The sequence below is a fragment of the Hippoglossus hippoglossus genome, chromosome 12 (assembly GCF_009819705.1).
Source record: "Hippoglossus hippoglossus isolate fHipHip1 chromosome 12, fHipHip1.pri, whole genome shotgun sequence".
Lineage (NCBI taxonomy): Eukaryota > Metazoa > Chordata > Actinopteri > Pleuronectiformes > Pleuronectidae > Hippoglossus > Hippoglossus hippoglossus.
Window position 1 is genome coordinate 17,783,067 of NC_047162.1, and position 12,339 is coordinate 17,795,405.

The 12,339-nt window shown below is 44.9% G+C and overlaps 1 protein-coding gene across 2 annotated transcripts in view; it reads left to right on the plus strand.

The window, feature by feature from the left end:
* LOC117771755 (leucine-rich repeat transmembrane neuronal protein 4) overlaps positions 1-12,339 on the plus strand; it is an 84,068-nt gene extending 71,729 nt beyond the window's left edge. Inside the window, exon 3 of one of the 2 annotated variants that reach the window (XR_004615639.1) lies at positions 11,479-11,612. Coding sequence is in view for 1 of the 2 variants with exons in the window: in XM_034602488.1 (XP_034458379.1) it covers positions 11,479-11,793 (315 nt within the window). In the remaining variant the exon portion in view is untranslated. Of the gene's footprint in view, positions 1-11,478 lie in introns of both variants that reach the window. The other variant, XM_034602488.1, reaches the window with a different exon arrangement.

Genomic DNA, 12,339 nt, shown 5'->3' on the forward strand with positions numbered 1-12,339 from the left:
GTCAAAGTGCACCAGACTGGGGTATTTTGCTGTTCAAAAATTCTGTCAGGTTTGGACCCCCCCCCTCCCCTCCCTCTGGACCACTCCAACTCTGCTTGTGTAACCTCATCTGTTAACAGATGTGTCTCTGAAATCCTGCAGCGCCGACGCCGGGAAAAAAAACCCTCCTCAGGTGGTACAAGGGTAATTTTTAGAGTTTGGAACTGGAGGTGGAAGTGTGATGTTAAACAAGTGATGCGGCTCCACGAGACGTTTGTGAGAGTTTATATTTATTTCAATATCAACAGAAGAGTTTTATTTTTGTATCGTGCGCCGCCGTGACATTTATCCTTTTTTATTCATATACACCTTTGTTATACATTTTGTTGACTTGGGGACTTGCATCCGAAACGTTTCCAACAATATTAAAACCCAAAGAAATCCTCAGTTTTATTAAAGATGGGATGTTTCGTTTTAGTCGCCTTTTAATTGCGTTATATCCACTTTACCCATTTCTGCTGTAACTTCACAAATATACATGTATTTTCTGCTTATTGCATTGTGTAGAATGTGTGTGTGTGTGTGTGTGTGTGTGTTGTGGTTATCTCACTAACGGCAATTTGAATATTGTTGCTCCATTACATGAGCAACCTGATGAAATATTTATCAGGGATTTGAGGATTCAGGCAGTTTTTAATTACCACTTGCTGAACAGGCATCTCACAAGGTTTACTACGGCGCCATCGGTCCCGTCACTCAGCGTTGTGCTCGTCTCGGCTTGCAGCTGCATGTGTTGCTTTGTTTTCAGTGTGAATATGAGCCAAACAACCGCGTGTACGTATCGTTTTTTTTTTTTTGTTCTCGCTGTTGAGAATGTTCTCAAACATGAAGATTTAAGTGCTCTGGAGAGATGCTAGGATGAGTAGTGAGCATAATAGGCTGCAGCCACGCAGTGTTCTTCAGAGACACACAAATGAGTGCAGCTAACAAAAGAGTGGGACGTCTGTAAACGCCGATACAAAGGAAACTGAGGGAAGTGATTGGCATGTACCTGGAGATGAGTAAACAACTTGACAGTGTCGGAGGCGGAAAAGAAAAACAGACGGACTCTGTAAAGTCAGACCGTGGTTTTATTTATTTCAGGAGAAATGTCTGTTTTTATACGACATATAAACAACTATTCATAAGAAAAATAAGACTGTGCGTTTATCGTTAAGGATATAGGTTGTTGAAGCCCTGGAAGCAATCAACTCTGGAAATGAATCCACAGTTATTCCAACAATGTGAAAACAAATACATAAAATACATAAATACTAAAACTTACCCTTAGAACTCGAACATCATCGTCTGAACGGTAAAACTCCTTCTCCACATTTCTTTACAGAGTTGAACAAGGGGTCTGACGTCTTAACAGCTTAATAATAGCTTTCCTGTACACTGTACTGTTGAAATGAGTTCGTCTCCATGGTAGAGAAACTTAAGTCAGACGTGCAGCAGGCGTCACGTGTGGGCAGATGTTGCAGCTGCAGCATCAGTGTGGATACAATAACAACTTCAAGGTGGAAATGCAAATTTGGCACAAAAGAGAATGAGAATTTTAAGGATACGATGAAAAATGACAAGTTAGCAGCACCACACAGTGAGAATATGACAAAGCTGAGATACAATAAAGACCACGTGATGCTAACTTACTTATTCTGGTGAATGTGTGACGCAGTAGAATTGAAAACCAACTGATGCAGATAAACCCTGAGGAAAAAACCCGATATGCAGCGTCGGCTCAGCTTGTCAAAGAAAACCAAGGTGATCAAAAAGGTTATTTGCTGCAAATTCTTCTGAATTCAAGACGACTCCAGTTCTCAGTGTTCAGTTCCCTTCGCGGCGTTATTGAAATTCAGTCTGGAGATGTTCTTGCCTCAAAGGAACTGTGGGGTCAGGGTTTATCAGTGGAAAGGTTGTCTCTCCAGGGATTTGCTCGGCTGCGGGCATATGCAAAACTGTCCCCTCGGGGAGCGTCTGTAGCGACCTGGATTCTCCTACGATTACTTAAGCCCGATGGCTAATTACCTTTTCAGATGAAAACATACGCCTCCTCATTAATTCTGCACTCCACAATCTATCATAATTACTGGCAAATAAGTTGTTGTTATCGCTCTAATTCAAATTAGTGTCTGTGATTCTGAATCAAAAAGGGAGCTCCATGCATGTCTGTGCACCTAAAAGAAGCAGAGGATGAAAATGCTAAACTTGTACTAATTACTATGGGTTTCTTAACCAGCTCACATCCCCAAAAAATGTGAAATCAGATGTATAATAATTGAAAATGTGTAAATATGTGGACCTGGAATAAGGTTTTATGGAATTAGATTAATAACCTTGGCTAACAAAAACCTATTATTGTACCAAACGTCACTGTACACTTACTTTATCATAAAACGTATCATATAACTTATAGCATCTACTATATCTGATGAATAAGAAACCTTCACTTCCTCGCTGCTACACATCTTCACACGAATGGCGTTTGTCCAGCGACCGAGGAGCGAGCGACAAGTAGCATTTGGTCAAGAAAATAATTAAAAGAAACTTCGATTTCTGGCGTTCAGAAGAGAGAACATGTTGATTCGTGGAGCGGAAAAAATGGGTTTTTTAAAAAAATAATTAGGAGGAGGAGGGAGGGAGAAAGTATGTGACCTTTTTCCAACTTTTTCCAACAGTCAGACAAGGGTGAAAAATGTGAGTCGAGCCAAGAGAGACGGGAGAAAATGATTAGCCATGAGGGCGCATGCTGCTTCGAGATGCTTTCTGCGTTGTTTGTGTGCATCAGTGAATATCCAGCTTTGTTAAAAGACCATCTGTGTGCACACGCTGCCGAGGCTGGTGCACGGCGAGGCGGGATGGGGGGGGGGGAGAGCAGATAGGGAGTGGGTATCAGTTCTGGCTGCTGCCCAGCTCCCTTTGACATGTCTTATTAGTCAGGTCTTTAAAAGCCCCGGCACTGCCTTCCCCGGCACACTCCTCCCCAATATCCCTGATTAAAGTGCGACGGACGCTCCCAGTGTGGAGCCAAGTTGGCCACACAGCGTTTATGTTGAGGTCATGCTCATTACTCAGACACACTGCCGGTGCCGCCGCTGCCGCCGCCGCGGTGGGAAGCCACACATAATGCGAGACATAGGCAGCCAAGAGATTTGGGAACTTTGAATTCATTGTGGGACAGCAGAAATGAAACTACAAATCGTTCTCCTTTGACACGGCCCGTCACTCTGCCGTCCTCAGACACAGCCGGGCGCCGGGTCGCAGGAGATTTACTGCACGAGGAGACGTTTGTTTGTTTAGCCATGAAACAACATCAGCAAGTGCCCGGACTTCATTAACATTTACAAACAGTATCATTTACGGTGTTCGGTTAAATCACACCTCGCAGATTTGAATGGGTTAAGTGCTGGATTTAATCTGAAAATAAAGCTGCTGTAATTATTGGTTGATGACAAATAATACATACAAAAATGACAATGATTTAATCATAATATATATGATGTTTAATCTCTATTGATGCTCTTATCATCATTATGTCACATTACTGTCGAGTTGACTGAAGGTGGAGCAGCCTGAGAGGCAAAACACTGACTCTCTACTCCTCGTTAAGCTAATTACTGTGAGTGTTAAGACAAATAAGATGATTGGCTCTTGTATTATTATTATTATTATTGTTATTTTTTTATTAAAGTAGCTGAACAGTGCTATAGCAGCAATCATACGCCCCCTGGCTGAAACAATTAGCGTAACTACTCATTTACTTGATTGGTTAAGTGACCGAAGATTTGTCTGGAGTATTAATTATGAGTTAGTCACCATCAAGGGGAACAATACCAAAACGTTTTCTGCTCACAGCTTCACAAAAGTGAGAACTAGTTTTTTATATCATTATAAATTAACCAATGTTTGTCAGTCAAAGCAAACAGACTAATGACATTATAACAATTAAAGTAAAGTAAGCAAATAATCCAAAATATAATTAACAATGATAATTATCATTAACCGCAGCCCTGATTTGTACAGGACGGAAGTGAGATGACATGAAACTGTAAAATGAGTAAAAAGTGCTTCATGAGCTGCTGTGATTGTGTGTTGCAGTGTGTGTGTGTGTGTGTGTGTGTGTTAGATCACGTGTTGAGTGGTGAGTAACATTTCACGGCCCATTTCCTGTGGTCGGCAGAAGCTCCTCTACTGTACGTACCGTGAAGTGGGAGGAGGTCGTGATGGGCGCTCACTGGTGTGTGAAGGGGGCCTCGATCCTGCTCCCACTTTCCCCCACTTTCCCCTGATTTTAATACGGAGTGTACCTGTGTGTGTGTGTGTGTGTGTGTGTTGTGTTGTGTTGTGTCAGAGACCTGTAATCAAGAGTCACTGCACATAAAAGGACCTGAAGTCATTATGGAATTAGCGGGAGACTAACGGCTTGTTTAGAGAATCAATTAGTTTAAAAATGTGGACGGTTGTTTTTTTTACCCGCGGCTCAACGAGGGGATATCAAGGTTGCACATTCTGCCTCTGAAGTTAACTGACCCTTTATGACTCGTCTCTTTACGCCCACTCAATGGATGCAGCTCTTAAAAAAAAACAAACAGTGAAATGGCAGGTACACGCGTCTTTAGCTTCCCAAATTGTGAAATGGAACGTGAGGGTATACAATTTCACCAGGAGATATGATCAAAGTGTTCCTGGATTTCATTTGATCACTGGAAGTGGAAGCATTATTCGGTGACGGCAGAGTCCCCGGAGCAGCAGAGTGAATCCTCCACTCGGTGCTACAGGGCTGTTTGTAGTGTGGTGTCAGCCTGTGGGGGGGGGGGGGCGGAGGATTAGTGGATCAATCTCTGTCGTGCACTTCGATCACAGCCGCTGCACTTTTGGAAATGAGAGGGTTAAACGTGTGTCACTGGGCCACAAGCTAACAAGGGGGGGGGGCTCTATATGATGGGAGGGGTTCGCTGGTCCCATCAAATCAAATGAAGTTAAAGGAAATGAATGCATGGACACGCAGCTTCAGAGTGATTGATGGATCCGTAGAGGTTTGTTTGTTTGTAAGATTACAAATCGGGCAACAAATCTGTAACTGAGATCACGTGTTTTTATTTATCTTTAATATTTTTACAACTACGTCCAAACGCATACGATGGATTTAATGCACTATTCCAGGGTTTGGCCTTGACGGAGGATTCTGCCGTTCTAGTTCCACTTTGCTTTGTTCTTAAAGAAGATGTAATTTCCAGGGAATGATGATGATTTCTCCTTCATCAACATTCTCTCATGCTGCCTTTGATTATGTTACGACAGATGTTAACACAAAGACAGATGTGCCCTACTACTACTACACACACACATAAATCTGTTATACTGACACAGACTCACACACACACAGACACACACACTTGCCCCATGCAGCTGGGAAGGCTTCCTCTCGGGATGTGCTGTCTGAGAGCAAACTGATGGTGTTTAGCTTCACACCCCCTCAGACATGTCCACGCACACTGCTCTGCTGAAAAGCCCGACTGGTGGGCTCCGTGTCACTGACGCCCGCCCAGCAACATCTGTGCCGACTATCCCTCCCCTCGCACGCCGCGGCAGCAGACATGTGAGAGGCAGCGCTCACCCACACGGGCTCTTCTCGCACGGACAGATGCATGTGAGCAGAACCACACGCACGTATGGACTTTCATGCAACGCACACACACACACACACGGTGACATTTTGCATATAGGACACAGTTGATGTATTTATCACTTGAAATTCAGCGAGAGACATCTGGCACCGTTGGACCATATGTACAAGTACATATTTACACACCTCACCTCTTTATATGCCATTAACACTGTGACATGTTGTAACGTGACGTATGGAAGGAACAACGTAGTTTATTTCTATGTTTCCTACTTTATTTGCATGTAGGTTAAGTTTCTGCGACGCAGCCCCGTTGATTTCACTCTTGTTTATGTCCTATTTGCCCCAAAAATGATGTAGAGCTCAGTGGAAAATATCTGAAAAGAGAAGCAGAGCCCCGTGGAAGCTGAGATTTATTCCCTGTGACAGTTACTACTTTGTACAACAGCACAGTCGTGTGGGATGTGGTTACACTGAGACAATTCCAACAGCACAGACGCTGAACCTTTACATCAAATATGCATCGCAGTCTCCTTTAAATATAGATGGACCAAAAATGAATTATGGTAATACGACTCTACAAAGAGGACCAGAGGGACGAGGACTGGACAAAGAGAAGAGTAATTAAACAGTTATTTCCAGTAGCTCGTGGTTCACGGTGGCTTTCGGGAGTGAATCGGTATCCTGCAAATTGTTTTTATATTTAATATCGCAATAGACATTGTTGACATGTTGGAGCAGAACAACAACGGCTAATATTCACAAAAATATTTTTAAAAAATGTTTATAATTCTCATGTTAACAGAGGAAGACAAAAAACACTTCCCACTCAAAACTGGTAAACAAACAATTCCCTTCTTCATGGGTTTACACAGTCATAAAAAAAACTAAAAACTAAAGCCTGGGCAACATTTTAGTGGGAGACTCTTAGTGCGCCTCCTCTCGACTTGGTTCTGCTGCTGTGTCCCATAATTCAGTGACGGGAGGGGATCAAAGTGTTTGGCCGGGGAAAGGGCTGCAGACTTTTTGAACTGTAATGCTCCTAAAGCCCACGGAGGCATTAGCATTGTCTGCCCGTGGCACCGGCGCTGCCTCCTTAGCTGCTCATGAAAGCATGAAGGCAAAAGAGAGAAAAACACGACTTCAGAGGGGCACTGGGATGGTGTGGAAAATTAATTTGGGGGGGATTTGTTTTTGAAGTTACTCATGAAACCGAACAAATTAGAGCTGTTTTTTAGAAATATATGTTTTGTAGAATGGGGAAGAAACACATGCATGTTCTCTGACTCGGGTTTTTACAGTGGTGACAATCAAATATGCAGAAATAACCTCGGAACACAAGAGCAGCTCAAGTCCCCAGGAATGAAAGTTTAAGGAAAAAAGGTTTACAAGACAGACAGCGGTCCGAGTCTCCTTGGGCAGGTTGCGTCAAAGCTCCGGGGCCTGAGGTCACCCTGCGGAGCGTTCAGGCGTTCAGTGACAGACATCCAGGAGGAGGCAGGGTGCCAGTCATTGTGAGTTGAAGCACATGCTGATAGAGGTGGCAGAGATCCAAGGATGTAAAAGAAAATCCATCCAGCGTTGCAGCATGAGAGGTTGTGAGTGTGTGTGTGTGTTTTTTTTTTTCTCAATGCAAATGTATTCCGATTGGTGGGAGCTGCTCGCTAGACAATAAAACGTTACGGGGCTGCACCTGCACCAACTAAAGCTTGACTGCTCAGCGGCACAATTGATTTGTGTGTTCTAAGAGCGTTGTGGTATTTTGGTCCGTTGTTCCTCCTTCATGTCTCCAAAGCTCCTTCTCAACTTTGACCCCTGACGGACTTTGTTCCCTTCTCGGTCGCCGCGTTTCTTGCTCGTCTCAGAAAGAGGATAATTGCCGCTGCTTCCCTCTTCTATCGTAATCTGAAATACATAATTCATAGCGGCTGTGCTCACCGTTTTGCCTTTCAAATGTCCTGCTGCCTCGCTGCTACCTGGCGCATGGCGACGTGACCCTGGGCTACATTCAGCCTCCTTACTGTACTCCGCGCTCCAGCTCACGATCGGCACAACTCACACCCTTGATCCGATGTAAAGAGCCGCAATCAGGTGCCAGGACCAGTTCTGTCTCCATCCTGGATATGAGGATGCTTCATGTAATGCAATGCACAGATAAAGACACAGTATCTCAAGTGTTTCCTTGCAAAACAACCACAATCAGTGGAAAATGAACCAATTTGTCAAGCACGTTACATCCGCTCACTTTGCCCCCGATAACGTCATCGGGCTCCCATTCAGCTGGATATGTAAATGATGTGCTCAGCGCTCAACAAGCCCCCGAAAGCGTCAGATTTAGCGAGTGAGACAGTCGGCGTCTTTGTGTCCTCGCGTCTGACTGGAGTCTTCAGACTAGACCCAGAAGCCGCCAGAAGGATCTCAGGTTGCACTCGCGGGGGCTTATCGCTCCAAAGATATATATAGATGCTGGAATCAAGATGATAAGCAAATGGTTTTGTACCTTTGATGAGATGCGTTGCTGCGATTTCAAAGTGACGTCAACGTTAGATCTTAATACGGCCTCCGTGTTCGTTTTGCTAAGCAGTAAACCAACAGGCGAGATAAGCGATTCCATTGGTGGATACTGAATCAAAAGAGAATCGATTCGTATCTATAGCGATTAGGACGGACTTCACCCCTTTGATGCTTTTATTTTGCTGAAATATAAAAATAATCTCTCTGCAGTGTTTGGTTTGGTTTGATAAGCCGGCAACCTTCCAGGTTTCATTCCCACCCAAACCACGTATCTGTAGGACATTTGGAAAGTAAATTGAAGTGTCTGTTTTGTATTATTTTGTTCTTCTGACCAGATGTTAGCCATTTACATATTTGGCTGTCTTCGCTGTCAACAGACTATTCAGTGTGAGGAATTAATAATTCCCATAATGCTGAGAGGCACAAAACGAGGCTGATACTGTTCCTAATGAGTTAGTTGTACCTTTCAACTACACGGATTAGGGCTGAATATCAATGATATACGTTTTATTCAGGGAGCATCTCGGGTTGTATGTGGTCGACAAACCACATCTGGCCAAGGGATCGGTTTGCATCTCTCAACGTCACATGTTCTTCTACACGTGCCGAATATTTTAAAAGTGCAAGTTGAATTCAAAGCTGCCGTCTCATCTCTCTTTATATACATATAGTGGATTTTCTCTCTCTCCCTTTTCTGTCTCATTCTGTTCCTTCACCCTCCTTATTCTTTCAAATATATTCAGACAGGCATCCATGCACAAACACGTGCACACACACACACACACTCGCAATCTGCACGAGGCCAGATTTATGCCCTGACAATTTGATAGAATCCACTGAAACGGTAAGGAGTTAATGTTGGTTAATTAATTCGTTGGACCTGGGCAGGGAGCTGTGAGCAGAGCTGCGGAGGACGGGGGATGGCGGCGGCGGCGGTGGCGGAGGCGGTGGCGGAGGCGGTGGAGGTGTGGCGGCTATAGCGACGGCGGGGTTGGTGAAGGGTTTAGTATCTAAATGAGGGGAGTAATCCACTGAGTGCCTATAATGTAATGAGTCAGTCTCGCTTAATGGAGTCCATTTGGGGAGGAAAGAGGTACGGAAGGAAGGGAAGGTGGCGGCTCTGGAGGTGCGTGGGTGTCGTTGGATGTGTGGACTGGAGAAGTGATTTTATGAAAATGTGTCCCGTCGCTGGATGAGCGAGCTCTCAGCAGCTGTTTTATTTGTGCAATTGCTGGATTGTGATGCCGCAGTGCATCACGGGGGCGTGTTACTGTAACGCTCCAGGTTACGGAATAACACCATTTTTTATCTGAAACAGAACTGGTGTTAATGCTTTCGGAGTGGCTTTATCTTCGCCCCCTGGTTCAGGGTAATTCCTGAACTGCCAGGCTGCGTTTGCGCGACGCCATTTCCATTTGACTTTGAAATCTGTGAACTCGCTCTCTCACACACACACACACACACATTCGCTTATAAACAGACACTATTCCCCCGTCTCCTTCTGCATTTATCTGCATTTCATTAACACAGAGAGTCGTCCTTTTAAGAAATCCTGTCCTAAATTATTTTATAGTCCCTCGAATATAATTTCTCTTTCTCAGAAGTTCTTTGGTATATTAAGTTAATGAATGTACATGACGCTCTTATTTTCAATTCCACTTTATTAACCTGTCTTCTTCTGCTTTGCTTCTCTGGGACATCATTTAGTATTTAGCAGTAATTGCTATGGACTATTATTTATTTTCTACGTTGCAGTTCACCAATTCAAAAGGGCCATTTTTCTACCTGTGGTGTTTAACCAAGTAGCTAAACTTGGTTTCATGTGCCAATGTTCTTGTCTTTAGTCTAAAACCATAGAAAAACATGCATCTTGTAAAAAAAATTGACTTTTACAGAAGTGGATTCTCTTTTAAAACACGTCCGTTTGTTTGTGGGCTTGAAAGTTGGTGGAACTGGGTCAATTACGTACTGGTTCAGAGCTCTGGTCCCCATCACTGGTGAAGGCCGATAAGAAGGTTTAACCAGTGTGCATGAAAGACAGATGCAGATGCGACACTAGCTCTTCTCCCAACGCCTCCTCTGGAGTCAGGGGTTGTATTATTCATGTCTTCCGTGCTGGTGTCATATCTGTAGCTCCCGCTGTTGTGTGCTTCTTGTCGCCTCTGCGTTCAGATGTGATGAGCCGTCGCTCTGCCAGGGCGCGGCGTGTAATCCAGGTCAGCTGCCATCTCACCCCGCTGCTTTCACGGCCCGTTAGAAATCTCTTAATTGTGCGTCTTTAAACCGGGACTAGACGGAGCGTCTCAGGAGTCTCATCTGTGCGTCTGGCGCCGTGTCGAGGTTAGGGGAGGGGAAACACGAGATCAGACACACGGCCAGATGTGACGTGTGCTGCTGGCGGTGACACGGCACAGGCCCATTTGCTCCAAACTCTTGTACTTTCGAGTTGAACACAAAAGCAAGTGTGGTTTTGTGTCATTCAGGTGCTACGTAAACGTGCGACAGTCGCACCAAGCATCGCTGCACAAGTCACGGGCAGGAAGGGAAACTCGGGGAGACGTCTCACATCTGAAAAAAAAAGAGGATTTGTCGCAGATGCTTCAGAGCACTCGTTTTTTGGGGGGGGGAGGGATTCTGCAGCAAACAGGTTTTGGGTAGCTGCAGGCTCAGGTGGTCGCCATGTGAGGACGACTGCAGAGGGCCAGGAGCGAGCTGCCAAGATGACTGTGCTGTCGGGTTGGAGTCGCACATGCACAGTGAAATGTGGTGTTACAAATTAACCAAACACAACATCATTTGAAAGGATGTAATGTCGAAAGGTAAACAGCTGTGTCTGTGGTCGCCGCAGAACATCCGGGGGGGCGTTTGTTCTAGTTGGACAACAGTCTGCATTTAATCCGTGTTTATTTTAGATAGAATAAAAAGCTTGGTTCACCTGCATCACGAAACAAAAAAAATACACAACAGCAGCTGGATATGTGCACACAACACAAATGAAATTCCTCTCACCTCCAGTCACAGTGAAAGGTGGTGAACCTCAGCTGGGGCCGTACAACCCAAACTGTCAACACACAATAGTTCAGTTAAAATTAAATGAATATCAAATAAAAACATGAAGCATGATGTGGATAACTCGTAACAGATTAAATAGTGTGCATAATCATTTATGACATTATTGGACATAATTCTCTCATTTCATTTTCATCAGTTTTTCTTGTTTTTGGTAAATTTGAATTCCACAGTTTGCTGACAACCTTTGTGTCTCATTCTCTTTCTTCATGTCCTCTTCTCGTCCCTCTCCGCTCTCTCTCTCTAAACAGGTCCCCCACCAGATGGGTGCACTGACCTTCTACCGCTACGAGCAGCCCATTGTCGACTACTGCCAGGCCCATCAACCCCTGCGGCTCAACATGGGCTACGAGGGACCCCCACAGGGCCTGGACGACCTGGGGCCGCGTGATAGGGGCACCATACAGACAGTGGCGCTGCCCGCCGTGCCCTCCGCTGCCAGCATAGGCGCCCCTATGCCAGGGCCTCGCTCCCCTCCGCCTTCCCTCAGACCACCGACCGACGGTCCCAGCGGCGGGCCCTTTCCCTCCGCCGAGCGCACCGGCACACTCAAATTCGGACGCTAGCGAGCCAAGTCTGGTTGTTAGAAATGGGGGCAAGGGGCCTTTGATTAACCCTGACTTTGAAATGAAGGGGCAGGTGAGCTGGTTTATTCAGTGGGGGCCTTGTTTTCAGAACATGACTAGAGGAAAAAATGTAAAAAAAATATATATATATATATCACATTCTGCCTGGAGGGGATTTGCCATCAGAAACACACCGACTCACCAGTATACAGTCGAGGTTGAGACGCCATCGCTGATCATTTTCTTTTTGGTTTTGTTGTTTTTCCGAAGCACCTTAATGGAAACGTATCACTACTGACTGAACGGGAGGTGATCTGGAATGTGACAAAAATGATATCTGGTCTTTGCCATGTCGGCATCACGGGGCTCCTGCTCGCAGCCTAACGGACAGTCCACCTGCGCCGAGGCAGGAGGGAAAGGGAAAGTGCAATAAACACGAGTTTTCAGTCATAAAACGTAACATAAAAAGACACTGAACGTGGCGTGAAGAGCAGGCGGCTTCTTACTGTGATTATTTTTACTTTTTATAGTCGGTAGTCGTTCACA